General features: G+C 40.1%; 1 protein-coding gene across 6 annotated transcripts in view; it reads right to left on the bottom strand.

The window, feature by feature from the left end:
• The window catches only part of SETX (senataxin), an 86132-nt gene that overhangs the window by 30575 nt on the left and 36673 nt on the right, over positions 1-18884 (bottom strand). For all 6 annotated transcript variants that reach the window (XR_009346607.1, XR_009346606.1, XM_059143282.1 and 3 more), the window contains 2 exons: positions 9764-9863; positions 1147-1320 (listed from right to left, as the gene is read on the bottom strand). Coding sequence is in view for 4 of the 6 variants with exons in the window: in XM_059143282.1 (XP_058999265.1) it covers positions 1147-1320; positions 9764-9863 (274 nt within the window). In the remaining 2 variants the exon portion in view is untranslated. The remainder of the gene's footprint in view (positions 1-1146; positions 1321-9763; positions 9864-18884) is intronic.

Genomic DNA, 18884 nt, shown 5'->3' with positions numbered 1-18884 from the left:
AGAAAAACGCAGGCCCCACGTGCTGACGTGGGAAAAACAGAAGGAATAGTAGACGTCAGGCAGACAGTCAAGTGCTTCCTTTGTTTTTTTTGTCTGACAGATTTGCAAATGGCGAGGTCAGACAGTTGGGTGCTTGAGGAGCTAGAAGGAGAATACTCAGAAACAGAAATCTGGTGCATGTCGTCATTTGCAAGAGTCAAAAGCCCTTACTGAGCTATGTATGCACCCCTCCGGCTACTCGCCCAAACACAATCTACAGAAGCACTGAGCTGGAACACACTCGAAGTGCGGCCCGCCAGCTGAAGTGCGGCCCGCCAGCTACAGTGCGGCACGACGCTGAACCCCAAGGAGTTTCGTTTTTAAGACTACTTGCAAAAAGGCGAAGGAATAATGAACTCATGTTCTCGTGACATAATTGAGACTAAGGAAGCGGTAGTGTTAAAAAGGCCACTTGGCCTACAAAGAAGAATGTGGGCGACACTGCGGTTAAACAAACGCAGGTTTCATTTCCGGGCTGACCACACGTTACTGAGCGTGCGCCTGGGTGAGCACTGAAGCCTTGAGCCTTCCTATCCTGATGAGCAGAGAACACACAACTCCTACTGCTTTGCAAGGCTTTGAGGAAGACGAGAAGAGAGCACAAGACGGACAGGGCATGTGGCTGGGCACACAGCAGGTGCTGACCTTACTTCTGTGATGCTACTCCCTGGAGAACGGTCCCTACAGCACCAGGGATGGGAGCAATGGAAACAGCAAACTCTTCAAGTTGCCTTGTAGTGACTTACGTGTTTGGTCTTCTCACTGATACTTAGCCACGACACCAAGGTTGTGATTTAATATACAAAAATAGCTGGTTTGCAAACTATTGTTTAATAACAAACCCAACGACAGATGAAGGAATGTGTCAGAACAAGAGGACATTACAAAAGAAAGCTTTTAAATCATAAGTCTAGCCCAGTAAGTACTGGGCCTTTCCCAGGTAAGTCTAGAAAAACTAAACAAGGACTCTGGAAGGCAAGTAACCTGGCAAATACATGTCTCGAATACGCATAACAAGTATGTGGCTGGTAAAGCACAGCTCCGAGGGAATTAAAAGATGAGCTTATATCTCACAGATTCCTCTTCACAGTCTCGTCGTGTACTTACTGACGGAAGTGCGGCGAAACTTATGAACATACGCGCAGTGGTAATCACGGAGATCTTCCATGTGATCTCTCTCTGTATCTTTATTCTCTCCGTTTTGTCTTTCGGGAATCAAAAACACCAAATCATTTTCCTTTGGATGAAGTTGTTTAGCGAGTTCACATTCCTCAAGATGAACTATGAAACGATAAGAAGTTGGCATTGACTCTAACAGAATTATTTTAAATGCGATTAACTTAAAGGATATTAAACCCTTGTACTAAGTTCAACCAAGTATACAGCACAAGATGTTGTAATCTACTTCAAAGTAATACTCTGAGTCAGTCAACATTCTCAAATACAGATTACACAGTATTATAAAATGCTTCTTAACAACGGCTAAAAAGGGGACACTTGGGTGACTCAGTGGGTGAAGCCTTTTGCCTTCAGCTCAGGTCATGATCTCACGGTCCTGAGATCGAGCCTCCAGTCTGGCTCTCTGCCCTGCCCTAACCCTCTTTCTCTGCCTGCCTCTCTGCTTACTTGTGATCTCTCTCTCTCTCAAATAAATAAATAAATAAATAAATAAATAAATAAATAAAATTGTTACCAAAAAATGGCTAAAAAGCCAAAATAAAATCATAATATTCAAAAGTAGCTAGTAAATTTCCTTTCCTTAAAGTTTTAGTTTTTAACCAAGAAATTCTTTTTTGTTCCTCACTTTCAAAATCCCAGAAGAATACCCCAAAACAGATCCAAAGACATATAAGAAATCTGAGCCTACTTGGGGCATTTCAAACAAGGGAGAGAGGCTAGTTGTCAACCACGGGGGCTGGGAAAGCAGCGAGTATTACAACAAAAAAGTTGAGCACCAACCACCAGATCCAGTAACCGTATAGTGAACTAAAATATGAGGCACTGGGTTTAGGCAGACAGAACCAGTAACTCCAGACAAGATTTTAAAATGTAGCAGGTATGGAGTGCCTAGGTGGCTCCGACTCAGGTGATGACCTCAAGGGTCCTGGGATGGAGCACCGCATCAGGCTCCCTGCTTAATGCGGAGTCTGCTTCTCCCCCTCCCTCTGCCCCTCCCCCTGCTTATGCACGCACCCTCTCTCTCAAAATAAATAAAATCTTTTTAAAACAATAAATAAAAATTGGCAGGCAAGAAAGATCTATGTGACGATATCAGAGAGCAATTACAACAGTGAAGAACTACTACGTTGAGATCCAGAGGAATGTGGAAATCCAGTGGAGGCAGCCCTGTCATTTCCCCCTAGAGACATGTGAACCGTTCTTGGAATGATAGCCAAGAGGCCAGGCCATACCTGGGATGGTATAAGACAAAAACTGGAGTCCAGGGCCTGTATAGAGTGGGAGTGGGGACCCAGGCACCTCTATATGCTTCACACTGGGACTATGAAGGAGGCCTCAGGACTACGCCCCAGCATGAGGAAGCAGCAAACGTGCCTTGACATGGGCAAGAGCCCAGCTTCCAAACAGCCGGGCACTTTAGAAAAGCCCAATGCCTTAAACCAGATCTAGATGATCCCACATCAAAGGTACCCTGAGAAGTCTGGCAGAAACAAAGGAAAATCCTCTTTGGAGGAAGACAGAATCATCCCAGGCCTCAAATTAGTTTTATAAATAACTTTCCAAATGACCAACACTCTCCAGTGATAAGCAAGGCACATGGAAAGAAGAACACACCAACTGGTAGGATTCATCAACAACCAAGGACTGTCCTGGCAGCTATAGATTATATCTCACACAGTTTATTATTTTATTATTTTATTATTTTTTTTAATTTATCGGACAGACAGAGATCACAAGTAGGCAGAGAGGCAGGCAGAGAAACAGGGGGAAGCAGGCTCGGAGCAGAGAGCACGATGCGGGGCTCGATCCCAGCACCCTGGGATCATGACCTGAGCCAAAGGCAGAGGCTTTAACCCACTGAGCCACCCAGGTGCCCCTATCTCACACAGTTTAAAAGGTTTGCCTCACCTACGGAGACACTCAAAAAAGAGCTACTAAAACTATAGATTTTGGGCGCCCACTTGTGATCGCTGTCTGTCAAATAAATAAATAAACATCTTAAAAAAAAAACTATAGATTTTGATAACTCAAGGGTGCATGTTTTAAGTTTTAACCTTACTGTTTTAAAACAGCAAAAAATGTGTAAATTGAGATACAATTTCCAAACAAGAAGAAAAAGTAAAATTTCGAAATGAGAAAAAAAGTAGAAGTATTCAACCAAAACAAAAGGTAATACATGTAATATACAATTAGGTTCACTTCTATTGTGTTTCATTTTATGGTATGCTTTCAACAATTCACCTGTGGTTATTTAAAAGTTCAAAGTCTCATATATGTTGTAAAAAGTATACTCTAGTTCTATCTAATTCTATCTAGTTCTAGTATATCTAGTTCTCTAGTTTTTTTTTTTTTTTAAAGATTTTATTTATTTGACAGAGAGAGAGAGAGAGATCACCAGAGAGCATGAGCAGGGAAACAGCAGAGGGAGAGGGAGATGCATGCTCCGGAGCCCGACACGAACTCAATCCCATGACCTGAGTCCAAGGCAGGCGCTTAACTGACTGAGCTATCAAGGCGCCACTTAGTTTTTTTCTTTATATATTCTGTTAGGTATGTAGACATTGAGAATTGTCATCTCTTCTGCTGAACTAAACTCGTGCAAAATTCCCTTTGTATGTAAGGTTTCTTCTTGTCTTACAATCTATTTAGTCTGATATTAACAAAGCTAAACATCCTTTTTTAAAAGATTTTATTTGAGAGAGAGAGAGAGAGAGAGAGAAAGTGTGTGCACATATGTATGGGTGACTACCTGCTGAGCACAGAGCCAGACGTGGGGCTGACCCTGTGACCCTGACGTCACTACCTGAGCCGAGCTCAAGAGCAGGATGCCCAACCAATTGAGCCACCCAGGCACCCCTAAACACACCCTCTGTTGATAGGGTTTGTGTGAGTGCCCTTCTCCAAACTTTTATTTTTTCAACCTTTCTGTATTCTTATGTTTACATGTATTACTTGTTCATACATACAGTGTATTATTCTATCAATCATATTATTCTTGAAATACCGTTTTCTTCTACAGGATTCTCAGAATACTTAGAAAACTGCAAGTTCAGATACGGGATAAAAGAATACAGATGATATTGGTCATATCAGATAGCAAGTCAGCTCTCAAAGACTTGTAAGGGTCCTATCTAAAGGGCTTACATTATACTGGATAGAAACACAAGTATATTTAAGTCCATGAATTTATGAAATTAATTAATTAACTGGTCAACACCAGTGCTTGCAGTGAATTAACTCAGGTTAATTCACTTTTTAAAAACTGGTCAAGAGTCAAGTACTTTTCTACCTTTCTTTATAAAGCACAATACAGAATAACCAAATAATATACAGAAATGTCCTTATGGAATTATTCCAACTATAAATGAAGAAATTATCAAATAAAAATGTCACCATTTTGTACCTTTAATAAGCTAATTTAGGTATTAAGCATCCACAGCTACAAATATTTCTAAAAGAGAAATTAAAGATCACTCACCTCCTAATAAAGGAATATTTACCACCATCTATGAGACAGTTTTGTCAAAAATTATAAATCAAACTTGAATCGGACCATATCTCTAGATACAACTATCAATTTCTAAGAAATGCAAAAGAGAGAAAAACACAACACCCAACACCAGGGGGCACAATCAACAAGTACAGGCAGTAATTCTAAAAGATCAACAATTCAGCTTCTTCAACAAATTACAAAGGGGGGAAAAAAAAGCAGAATGAGAAAATTACAGTTCAAAAGACATCAACTAGTGTTAATGTGTGGACCTAACTTGGACCTTATTTCAAATTGGCTGAAAAAAATTGTTACTTATAATGAAATTGGAAATTTGAACACTGACTAACTATCTGACATTAAGGGATAACTTAATACTTTAGCAGTAAAATTTTATCTTATTATAAAATCTTAGAGGTCTGTACCTTTTAGAGATACTCATTGAATTACAAATGATGCCCCAGCCCCACAAAAAGCAAACCAAAGAAGATATGCAAAACCTCTCCATAAGAGACTCTAAAACATGACTGAAAATAAACCAAGATAACTGGATATAATTCTTATTCACAAATTAGAAAATTATTAGAAAGATGTCAATTCTCAAAAAAAGAGATGTCAATTCTTGCCCAATTTCCCCATTTTTTCCTCTAAAATTTATATGGGAACTCAGACAAAAAGTGCTAAGGCACTTTTAAGGCAAAACCAGGTAGAAGAAACTATTCAGTTGGTTTTAAAACGCATTATAAAGCTGGACTAAGTAACTGGGCAATGTGATGTGGGCACAAGGGTAGGCAAATGATCCAAAGAACAGGGTCCAGAAAAGAAATCCATGAGTAAAATGGACACTAGATTTATGGCAAATATGGCACTGCAGAGCATGAAGAGGATGGTTTTTTCAATAAATAATATTGGGAAAACCACAACTCCATTTGGAAAAAAAATGAGACATGACCCCTACACATCCCATTCATACGTAAAAATAAATTCCAGGTCGACAAAACAATGAACTCTCTAGAAAAGGAGCTGAAAACTTTTTCTGTGAAGAGCCAAACAACTTCTTTGCAAGCCACATACAGGGTCTGCAGCATATTCATCATCTTCTTTTCAAAGTTCTTTGGGGCACCTTGGGTGGCTCAGTCAGTTAAAGCATCCCAGGGTCCTGGGATCAAGTCCTGCATCGTATTCCCTGCTTGACAGGGAGTCTGCATCTCTCTTTCCCTCTGCCCCTCCCTGGCTCATGCATCCTCTCTTTCTCAAATAAATAAATAAAATCTTTAAAAAATTTATCTTTAAAAACATAAAAACCTTACTCTAGGGCAGTACAAAAACAGGATATGGGGTAGATCTGCAAGCTGGAGTTTGCTGACACCTGTTCTAGATGTTAAGATAACACATTTATGATCTGCAGCAGGGAAAGGTTTCTTAAATGAGGTACAGAACACTAACCATTAAAAAAAAAAAAAAACAGAGAGGGGCACCTGGGTGGCTCACTCAGTCCACTGAGTGACCAACGACTAAGCTCAGGTCTTGATTTCAGGGTTGTGAGTTTAAAAAAGAAAGAAAGAAAGAAAGATGCATTTGCTGTGTTAAAAATAAATTCTAGGGGCATCTGGGTGGCTCAGTGGGTTAAGCCTCTGCCTTTGGCTCAGGTCATGATCTCAGGGTCCTGGGATCGAGCCCCACATTGGGCTCTCTGCTCAGCGGGGAGCCTGCTTCTCCCTCCCCTCTGCCTGCTGCTCTGCCTACTTGTGATCTCTTTCTGTCAAATAAATAAATAAAATTCTTTTAAAAAATAATAAAAAATAAATTCTAGAACTGCCTGGCTGGCTTGTTCGGGGGAGCATGCAACTCTTGATCTTAGGGTCATGAGTTTGAGCCCCACATTGGGTGTACAGATGACTTACATAAATAATAAAATTCTTAATAGGAATAAAACTTTTAAAGACATCAGTGAGAGTCAAAATGCAAGCCAAACTGAGAGAATGGCGTGTATCCAGATCATATAAGGAACTCCTACAAATCAGTAAGAAAGAGGTAACAGAAAATTAACAATAACTTTTAACAGGCACTTCCCGAAAGAGATTACTGAACCATCTACTAAATCATAAAAAGGTGCTCACCCTCACTGGAAACAAGGGTAGGACAAAATAAAACCACAAAAGGCCACAATACAAACCTGGCACAATGGGTAAAACTAACACGGCAGTCAATACAAACATGCTGGTGGAAACCTGGAACCACATGACTTCTCGCACACTGTCGGTGGGGCATGATGCTCAACAGGCCAGGCGTGACCTAGTCAGCCTGAACACACACATACCCAGAGACTCCACAATCCACCCCAGGACTCAACAAAATGCCCTCACACCAACACTGAGACAGGAACATCACAGTGGCACTGCTCATGAAATGCTGTGTCACGGACTTAACATAGCACATGCAAGGCTGCTGTCCTTAGAAAGGTCTGCTTACAAGGGTGGCCCTTGGCATGTGGGATCCTCGATCCTGGGATTATCATTTGCTAATGAGAATGGCTCGCTGTGCCTCAAGTGTTTGCAAAAAGAATATGGTCTGTGCCAAACGCCTGCTATCCTTCTGAAGTCAGGAATTTAGGCTGGCAGAGGGTGTTTTGGGCACTGAATCTCCAACAAGTTTCCCTAGTAGGGAACATTCTGCAAGCCATGCACTGTGCAGCTCAGTACTAGGAAGTAAAGTACACTGCATGCGACTCTACTGGGAGAGGACTCTCAGCCTTGCTCCCGGTGTCGTCTGTCCTTCACCCAAATGTGCTTCCCGCCTTGCTGATTCTGCTTTGCAACCTCTTACCATAACAGTCACAACCATGAGCATGAATATATGTTAATTCCTGTGAGTTGTCCTAGTGAATCACTGAACGTTGTGATGCCACACAAAACTGATCAAGTTTACACACAGGTTAAATGAAAGAAGTTAAAGAATAGATACTATGATCAAGATAATGCCAGATAAATTTGTGATTTAAATATTTAAAAGAAATACAAAACTACTACGAGAAATACCAGACTCAGGCCTGGGTGGCTCGGTGGGTTGAGCATCTGCCTCTGGTTCCAGTCAGGATCCCAGGGTGCTGGGACTGAGCCCCACATAGAGCTCCCTGCTCAGCAGGGAGTCTGTTTCTCCCTCTGCCCCATCACCACCCCCACCCAATGCTCAGGAACACTCTTTCTCTCTCACAAAAATAAATTTTAAAAATCTTAAAAAACAACAAAAAACAAAATAAACAATAAAAACCCGAAGTCAGAACCATAAAGAAATTAGTACAGTTTTGAACATGTGTAGAAACTGTGCCTCAAAATCAGTAACAAACTACAAAAAGCAATTTACAACGCACATACATTAAGAGGAAAACAACATTCCTAACAAAAAAAAAGGTGTGTGGGGGGCGCCTGGGTGGTTCAGTAGGTTGAGTGATCAACTTTGGATTTCGGCTTAGGTCCTGATCTCAGGGTCATGGGATGGAGCCCTGCAGAGAAGGGAGTCTGCTTCTGTCCCTCTTCTGCTCCTCCTGCCCTTCCCCTCACTCCTGCACTCTCTCTCCAAATAAAAATAAAATCTTAAAAAAAAAGGGGGGGGGAGGAGGAAGAAGGGCACATTCCCCTCACTAAGAATACTCATGATCAAAAAAGATTTGGGAACAAAATTATAACCTCAGATGAGATATACTTTACATTCATAAAACTGGAAAACAAAGTTGAAGCTAGCAAATGAGGGAGATGTACATTCTTACATCTTACATCTTCCTGTTAGAAGTGAAACTGATGTTCCTTTTGGTAGGCAGAGCCAATAGGGAACAAGTCGTAAAATATGCACGCTGTCTGACCTAGTGTTCACAACAGGGAAAACTATAAGCAATGTACATGTCTAACTAGACACCACTGGTTAAGTGATTTGTAGAATATACTTACAATGGAATAACCACAAATATTAAATATACTGTTACGTAGGAACTCTGAAAAGACACAATATATTAAATAAAATTAAGTAAAATTTAAGTTTCATGAAGGCAGGAATCTTATGTTTTCTTCACAGCTATATACCTAGCATCTAAAATTATATCCTATGGTACTATAAAGATAATAAACATTTGCTGAATGAATGAAAAATGTCATTAACGTATAGGTAAAATGACCCTACTACATTCACATATGCACAACTCACACTGGTGAGTAGACAGTCTCACAGTAAGATAGACACTACTATTTTCATAGGACTATCTTGGAATGATTGGAATTGGTGATACTTATTTTTCTGCTAATGTTATTTCAGTGTCCTACAATGAACATATTAATACCTTTCCTCCAAAATATACACACACGTCCTTTTTATCTTCACTGCCTCTATGGCGCAGGATGGATTGGGGGTAAGAGGGCGAGGCAAAAGAGGATTTGTACTTCTTGTTTTAAAGAGTTCTGAATGGTTGATTAATAACTAATGCCTAAGTGTGATATGTGTTTCAGACCAATGATGAAATGAGCAAATAGAAAGATTTACTCAGAATCTATCAACACTGTTATTTGGGGACGCCCTCCCCCAACCAATCTTGTCAAGCTCCCTTCACTCACCATATCTTCCATGTCCAGCTTCCACTCTGGCCTGTGATACTCTACAGAATGGTTAAAACCATGAATTTTACATTCATAACTGTCCCAGTAATTATTCTAATTATGACTTCTTTTTTCCTTGAAGATTTTATTTATTCATTTGACAGAAAGAGACAGTGAGAGAGGGAACACAGGCAGGGGGAGTGAGAGATGGAGAAGCAGGCTCCCCGCTGAGCAGGGAGTCCAATGTGGGGCTCAATCCCAGGACCCTGGGATCATGACCTGAGGCAAAGGCAGCCACTTAACGACTGAGCCACCCAGGCACCCCTCTAATTAAGGCTTAAAACATTCCTTTTAAGAGGTTACAAATTCAGCTTAGGAAATCTATGTCCCAGAAAATTCAAATGACGATAAGGTTTCCTCAACAGAAATCTCCAATTATTATGTATTTTAAATTACAGAAGAAAGAACTTACCCACAAACTCCCAGTATTTTTTATAATCAGCAGGAAATTTTCGTAAATGCAACTGATAGAATTTTTCTTTGTTTGGAGAGCTGATCCACTCCTGTGCCACCTATACAAAGTAAAAAGGCATATTAAGAGAGCAAAAACATTCTGGAAAGCCAATTCTAAACAGCAAAACTTCCCCAAAGAAGTAACAAATAAAGCCCAGAACCTAAAGTCCCAAGTGGCAGAATATGAAAAATTCATTTGTGACTTCTGGTTTCCAGTTTGGCATGTAAGGAACTTAGAAGTCACTACTTGATCCTAATGAGTAAAAAGCAAGCCAAAAAGTCAACCTTTCCCATCATCACAAGTGACAGGAGCCCGAAGCTCAGGGCCAGGAGAGGAAACACTGAACTGGAACTGATGGGCTGGTTCAGGCTCAGGGTGGACAGCTCTGAGAGATAACTACTCTACGGGGAACCCATCTTAAGAGGAACCCCACACTTCGTTGAGTTCTACCTCTAAGGAGTCCTTCTGGCCCTCACAGCGAGTAATGGAGAAAACCCATTCATGCTTCCAGCACAAGGAGGAGGAAATAAACCATTTTGAAATATACCAGAACATTTCGATCTTAACGAGGCTTGATCTTGGAGAAAGTCTCTTATTACCAGAATAGAACTATTTGAGGGAAGAAAAATAACCAACTGCAGCCCATTCTGGCCATCCTGTCCCCCCTAGGGAGCTGGGGGGAACTGAGAAGCAGGTGTATGGTTCTTAGTCCAGGAGCCAAACCTCCCCAGAAGACTGAGGGGCTATCACAGGATTACAGAAAGGTCCCCCTCCTCCACAGCTTACCACATCACCAAAGGCCGCTTACTGCTGGCTCTTCCTCTCACCTACATCATGTCCGCCTTACAACAAAAGTTGTAAGGTCACGCAACAAAGGCCAGAAACAGAGACTGAATAAGCATCAGAATCAGAGGTAGGTATGGCAAGAATGTTGAAATTACCAGACCAGGAAATTTTTTAAAAACTGTAATTAATATACTATGCGTTTAATGGAAAAAGTAGAGCATGGAAGAAATGATAATGGGGGTGGCCTGGGTGGCTCAATCATTTTAGCATCCAACTCTTGATTTCAGCTCAGGTCATGATCTCACAGTTGTGAGATCAAGTCCCGCCTTGGGCTCCATGCTGGCCATGGAGCTTGCTTAAGATTCTCTCTCTCCTTCTCCCTCACTCTATTTAAAAAAAAAAAAAAAAAAAAAGAATAGATGATAATGTAAATTCTAAGAATCAAAAGAAATGCCAGAGACCAGAAAACACTGACAGAGATGAAGGATGAAGTCTCTGGTGGGCTCGTCAGGAGACTGGATACGGCTGAGGTAAGAACTGCTGAGCTTGAGGATCTGGCGACAGAAACCATCAAAGCTGCGAGGCAAGGAGAACAAAGACCAGGGGACGGAACAGAAAACCCGAGAACTGCGGGCAAGGGCCAAAGAAATGGGACAACCAGGAGCAGGAGTGAAAGGAACAGAAGCAAGACCTGAAGCGATCATGACCAAGAGTTTCCCCCAAATTAATGTCTGACACCAAATCACAGATCCAGAAAGCTCAGAGGCCACCAGACAGAACAAATGCCAAAAACTATACATAGGCGTATCGTACTCATACTTCAGAAACCTGAAATAGCAAAGATAAAAAAATCGTGAAAGAAATCAGTGTAGAAAAACATCCTACCTACTGAGCAGAAAAGGTAAGAATAAGAATCACATCTAAATTCTCAGAAACCGGGCGCCTGGGTGGCTCAGTGGGTTAAGCCGCTGCCTTCGGCTCAGGTCATGATCTCAGGGTCCTGGGATCGAGTCCCGCATCGGGCTCTCTGCTCAGCAGGGAGCCTGCTTCCTCCTCTCTCTCTCTCTCTCTCTGCCTACTTGTAATCTCTCTCTGTCAAATAAATAAATAAAATCTTTAAAAAAAAAATAATAAAAAAAAATAAATTCTCAGAAACCATGTAAAAAGGAAGAAAGTGAAGCAAATATTTAAACTGTTGAGAGGAAAAAACCTACCATCATAAAACCCTGAACCCACAAAATTATTCTCTGAAAGTGAAGGAGAAACAAAGGCTTTTTCTCAAAGAAAAATGGAGGGTATTTGTCACCATTAAATTTATCTTGCAAGAAATGTTAGAAAAGATCTTGAGAAGGAAAAGCATATTGGGATCTACAGAAACAAAGAGCATCAGAGAATAAGCGAAGGTGAAATTAAAACCTTTATGTTTCTTATTCTTAACTAACCTAATAGTTTTATTCAAAATAATAGCAATGATTTATTCAATCACGTACGTTTATGTGTGTATTCGCACACAAGTGAAACACACGCCAGCAACGATGCCAGGGATGGGAGGGAGAACTGGCGCTATTCTGTTATCACGACGTACTCAAACACCCATGAAGTGTTACCTCAAAGTGGACTCAGATTAGTTGTGAATATGTACTGCAGGCTCTAGGGCAACCAATAAAAAAATGTAAAAAATAATTGATATGCTAAGGAGAAAGAGAAAATGGCATTATAGAAAATGCTCAGTGAAAACCACAATGGCGGGGGCGCCTGGGTGGCTCAGTTTTTCAGCGTCTGCCTTCAGCTCAGGTAGTGATCCCGGCATCCTGGGATCCTGCATGGGTGGGGGGAGCTCCCTGCTCAGTGGGAAGCCTGCTTCTCCCTCTGCCATTCCTTCTGCATGTGTTCCCTCTCCCTGTCAAATAAATAAAAATCTTTAAAAATAAATCCCAAAAACAAAAAACCACAATGGCAGGGAGGCACATGGGTGGCTCAGTTAAGTGCCCAACGCTGGACTTCAGCTCAGGTGATGATCTCAGGGTTGTGAGACTGAGTCCCACCTTGGGCTGGACGTGGAGCCTGCTTAAGATTCTCTCTCCCTCTGCCCCTCCCCACCCCTGCTCATGTACGTGCTCTTTTATTCTAAAAAAGGGAAAAAAACAGTAGAAATTAATCCACTTATATCAATAGTCGCCTTAAATGTCAATGATTAAATACACCAAATAAAAGATAAACTGTGAGAGTGAATCAGGAAATAAGACCCAACTATACACTGTCTACAAGAAACTGACTTTAAAAGTAAAGACACATTAAGGATTAAAGTAAAGGGATGGAGGAGCACCTGGGTGGCTGTTGGTTAAACATCCGACTCTTGGTTTCAGCTCAGGTTGTTAATCTCAGGGTTGTGAGATCGAGCCCCACGTCAGGCTCTGTGCTCAGCACAACCTACTTAAGATTCTCCCTCTGCCTATCCCCCACCTCATTCTGCGTGCTCTCAATAAATAAATCTTAAAAAAATTTTTTTTTTAAAGTAAAGGGACAGAGAAAGATAACCACGCTAACAGTCAGTAGTAGAAAGGAAATCATAGCACACAAGGCAATTTCCATGTACTTTTTTTTTTTTTAAGATTTATTTATTTGACAGACAGAGATCACAAGAAGTCAGAGAGGCAGGCAGGGGGGAGGGGGAAGCAGGCTCCCCACTAAGCAGACAGCCCAATGCAGGGCTCGATCACAGGACCCCGGGATCATGACCTGAGCCGAAGGCAGAGGCTTTAACCCACTGAGCCACCCAAGTGCCCCTCCATGTACTTCTTAACACCACTGCACCTGCTAGTAGATGCCATTTCTAGGGGAAAAAACTAATATTCAAATAACATGCCCAAAGCAATATAGCTAGTAACTGGTCAGATAGAATTTTTTTAAAAACTTACTATCTATACTTTCTAATAAACACTTGAAGGAACGAAGAAAGAAAGAGAGAAAAGAAGAGAAAGAGGGAGTAGCTATATTAACTTCCAGCAGAGCAGATCTCAAGGCAAGGAAAGTTCTCAAGGATGAAGAGGGGCATCATGTGAGGGACAAATAAGTCACCACTCCAAGATACATGGGTCCATGTATCTTACATGGGTAAGAAGACACAATAAGCCTTCATACAGGTGTGCCTAGCAAAAGAGAATCAAAATAAATGAGGCAAAAACTGACAGAACTGCAAGAAAAAATTATTTTTACATTCTTTTATCAGAAATGGACAGATCTAACGGGCAGAAAATTAGGAAAGACAGCTGAACTCAAAAGCACCAACAATCAGCCAGATACAAATGAAATCTAGACTACTCCACAACAGGAGCAGATCATACATTCATTTCAAGATCACATGGCAAAACAGACCACATCCACTTTCACAAATTTAAAAGGACAGAAATCATACGCTGTCTGTTCCAGACTATAACAGAATTAAACTAGAAATCAACAACAGAGATAACTGGAAAAGCCCAATGTATCTGGAGATTGAACAACAGAGTTAAGTAACACACGGTCAAAGAAATTTCAAGGGAAATTTGAAAAATATATTGAACTAACTGAAAATGAAAAACACAACTTGTGAAAAGCAGACACAGTGCTTAAAGGGAAGTTTATCCACACTGAATGCATATATTAGAAAGTCAGTAATCTAAGCTTCCACCTTAGGAAACTAGTTTCTAGAAAACTAGAAAGCAAATTAAATTAAAAGCAAGCATAAAAAGAGAAATAATAAAAGAGCAGAAATCAATGAAATTGAAAACAGGAAATCAGTAAGAAAAATCAATGAAACCAAAAGCTGGTTCTTTGAAAAGATCATAAAAATGATGAGCTTCTAGCCAGGCTGAGGGAAAAAACAACACAAATTTCCAATATCAGAAATGAAAGAAGAGCCATCACTACAGATCCCACAGACACAAAAGTGATAAAGAAATATTATGAACAACCCTATCACCACAGATGTGATAACCTAGGTAAAATGGACCTATTCCTAGAAAGAAATAATCTGCCAAAATTCACACAAGAAAAAGATAACATGAACAGGCCAACATCTATTAAAGAAATTCAATCAATAAAAAAAGGAACCTTCTGAAACAGAAAATACCCAGGCCAGCTGACTTCACTGGCGAATTCTACCAAATTTTTGAGGAAGAAATTATACTAATTCTCTATGATCTCTTCCAGAATACAGAAGCAGTAGAGTAGTCCCTAACTCATTCTATGAGGCCAACATTTTACCCAAATACTAAACCAGACAGACATTACAGGAAAAGAAAACCGTATCTCAGTATCTCCAACATAAAAGTAAAAATCCCCACCAAAACATTAGCAAATGGAATCCAACAATGTATAAAAAAGAATCACACACCACAACAATGAAGTGCAATCAATCCCAGGCATGTAAGACTGGTTCAACACTCGAAAATCAATTAATGTAATCCATACCATCAACAGACTAGCAAGGCTACAGGATATAAGCTAAAGTACAAAAATATTTCATATGTACTAATAATAAATAAGTGGAGTTTGAAATATATAATCATGCATATTAGCACTCCCCAAAATGAAATACTTAAACATAAATCTAACAAAATACATGTAGGAGCTATATGAGAAAAACCACAAAACTCTGATGGAAAATATCAAAGAACTAAATAAACAAAGATATTCCATGTTCAAAGGTAGTAAGAGTCAATAATGTCCAAATGTGAAAAATTCTTCCCAACTTGATGTATAAATTCAATGCAATCCCAATAAAAATCCCAGCAAAGTATCAACAGACTGATTTTAAAGTTTATATGGAGAGGCAAAACATCCAGACTAGCTAACACAATACTGAAGAACAAAGTCAGAGGACCCAATTTCAAGACTTACCGTAAAGCTACAGTGATCAAGATGTGTGGTACTGATGAATGAATAAACAAGGAGATCAATGCAACACAACAGAGAGCCCAGAAACAGAGCTGCATAAATGATCTAATCCCAGTCAACGGGTCAAAGGAGCAAGAAACAGTGCAACAGAGCAAAGACGATCTCTTTCAACAAACAGTGCTAAACATCTGGGCACTCACAAAAATGAAGGTAGACACAGATTATTACACCCTTCAAAAAAGTATCTTAAAATAGATCAGAGATCTAAATGTAAAATGCAAAACTATAAAGTTCCTAGGAGGTAGCACAGGAGCAAACCTAGAGAATTTTGGATATGGTGACGACTTTTCAGATGTAACATCAAAGGCATGACCCATGAAAGAAAGAACTGATGAGCTGGACTTCATTAAAAACGTTCTGCTCTGAGTAAGACAATGTCAGGAGAATGAGAAGAGAAGCCACAGACCTGGAGAAAATATTTGCAAGAGATACCCCTGATAAAGGACTATTACCCTGAATTTATAAAGAACCCTTAAAACTTAACGATAAGTCACCCCAAAATGGGCAAAAGACCTGAGAGACTCCTCCCCAAAGAGGATATCAATGGCAAGTAAACACTGGTCAAGATGTCCACAATCCTGTGCGATTAGAGACTGAAAATTAAAATGAGATGCCACTAAATGCCTATTCGAATGGCCAAAATCCAAAACTCTCCCCCTCTTCCCTACCCGCAATCACGAGCGTGCATGTTCTCTCTCTCAAAATAAATTTTTTAAAAAGGCTTAGTAAGTGAAAGAAGCCAGTCTGAAGAATGGAGGATTCCAACTCCATGGCATTGTGGAAAGGCAAAACTATGGGAAGAGTGAAAAAGGTGGCGGTCAGTGATTAGGGAGGAGGGAGAGATGAACATGCAGAGCACAGAAGATTTTTAGGGCAGGTAACTATTCCGTATGATACTATAATGGTAGACACAGGACATCACACGTTTGTCAAAACCTGTAGACCAAGAGTGAACCCTAATGGAAATCAATGAGTCAATGCAGATCTGTCAATTCTAACAAATGTACTAGTCCGGCACCAGATGTTGGTAACGGGAGGGCATGCATGCATGTAGAGACAGGAATATATGAGAACTCTGTACTTTCGGCTCTGTTTTGCTGTAAACCAATTAACTACTCTAAAAATAGTTTAATAAAAATAATTACTTTATGGCAATTACGAGTAAAGCTGCTATAAACATGTGCAGGTTTTTAATTTCCAAAGCAACCTTAGGAGCCAGAAATAAAGAGGATCTCTGATCATCAAGCTATAATGGCATACTAGAGGCCAAACTTATTGAGAAAGTACAGAGAAACTCAAAAAAAGTACTAATGAATATATTCAATATACCATATATACACTGATTTGTACATTTGATGAAGTTACAGTTTTATCTGTTTCATAACCTTCTAGACTTCAAAAATTGAAACATCATGAATGGCATGTGCTAATATTTTCACACTAAGTGAAATAGTAGTTAAAGGTTCAAGTAAGTGAATGCTTGTGGTCAATCAAAGCAGTATTAAGTGTGTAAGAAATCACCTAGGGAGGACAAATAATCGTGCGTATAGTTAGAAAGTAAGCTCCCTGGGTAGAACATTTACAACACACTGAACAGAAACTAACATTGGCTCTTCAAATTATCACAGAACAGCGGAAATGCTATAATATCATACAACACACTGTAACTTCAAACATGCCGTGTCCCTTTTCTTTACACTGGGCGGGGGTGGGTAGGGGGGACATGTCCAGCCAGGCCGTGTCCTCAGAGGACATACCAGCCTTCTTTTTTCCAATAAATATAGAGAATGGGATTATTGTATAAAACTGTAGGTTTCTAAAAATTTGGTAATTTTTCAGATCAAATATTCTAACATTATATTTTTATAAAAATGTTACCACTACATACATTTTCTTTGATTATGAGATGGTTAAGATCATTCTCTTGATTTTAAAAAAATCCCATTATTAAAATAACAGCTATTTCACTGCAGAAAAGGAGTTTGTGCAATGGTGGTTCCCAACAACCAATGCTGCCTTACAGGTTACAAGACAGAACCAAACCCAAAACCTACAAAGCAACTGCCACTCATACTCGTACATCCTGTCTTCCCTTTCTTTACAGAGTCAAAGGCAAACCCATTAATTTTGTTCTGAATCCCTCTTTTCCTCCTTAAGACTCAATTTCTGAAGTTATCCACTGTCTTACATCAATTTCTTCCTGCTCATTGCTTCTTCCTATCAGCATACACCTTGACCTACTTCTTGGAAAACAAAAAACCAACCCAAACCATGCGGAGACGGGGGGGGGGGGTAATATAGGAACTCTGTGCTTTGTCCTCACTTTTGCTGTAAATCTGACAATGCTTTATAAAGATTATTAATGGGGAAAAAAAAAACCCACGAAGCAAACAAAACAAACCTTTCTTTAATTCCTGAATCACCATCCAACTACTGCCCCATTTTTCTGCTCCCCTTCCTCTTCCAAAAACAGTCCTGCTATTCCCGTCTTTTCTACTTGGCTTCTGTCCTAACCAACCCACCAAAATGGTTCATCCAGGTGGCATACTCCACTTTCAAAGATTACTTCCTTGCCCTCTTTTTGCCTCCTTGCTTTTGATGTCAGGTCAACAGATTTCATCTCCAGTGCAAGATGTACTCCCATCAACAGTCTACGCAAGGACTCTCTCCCTCTACCCACAAGGCCAGAACTTCCACCCTCCACACTCACTCACTCTGTGTCTAGAAGGAGCATCACTAAAAAAATCCAGTGCGGTGTATATTTACCCAAAGGACACTGCAGTGTAAACGTGCCTACTTGTTTTCAGTCAGTACTTAAGAGTCTGTTGCTACTGACTGCAGTTAGAACTGCCATATCTTATTCATCCAACCTAACTGGTTCCCGCTCTGTAAACAATCCTTTTAATAACATCTTTTAATAACAGATCCCCAGGGATGGACATGTGTGTTCTGATGCGTACACCTCAGTCTGAAACTAAGAGGTCAGCTGGGATCACAAACTTTGGCTCACCACTCTGTTAATGTACTTTTCTTCTTTGTGAGTTAGAGCAGCACTACATATATTCACCATTTAGTCTTCCCTTTGATGGATGGCTAGTTTTAGTTTTTGTCCATCTTCTATTGATTTCCACATTATTTTTTTGTTGATTTACAAAAGCTTTTTGTATATTCTAGCGGTCTTGTCACTTTGGGAATATTTTAACTCTTCTTCCTATCTGTTAACCAAGAATATGGGGTCCTTCACTGAAAAATTTTTAACTTTGACAGGGTAAAACCCAAATTTTTCATCTTGTGCTTAATACTTCTTGGGTTTTTAGGACTTCAGTCACCTAAACTGACATGTGTTTTCTGATAC

The sequence above is a fragment of the Mustela lutreola genome, chromosome 12 (assembly GCF_030435805.1).
Source record: "Mustela lutreola isolate mMusLut2 chromosome 12, mMusLut2.pri, whole genome shotgun sequence".
In the NCBI taxonomy this organism is placed as follows: domain Eukaryota; kingdom Metazoa; phylum Chordata; class Mammalia; order Carnivora; family Mustelidae; genus Mustela; species Mustela lutreola.
This window is presented reverse-complemented; position numbering and strand designations above follow the sequence as displayed.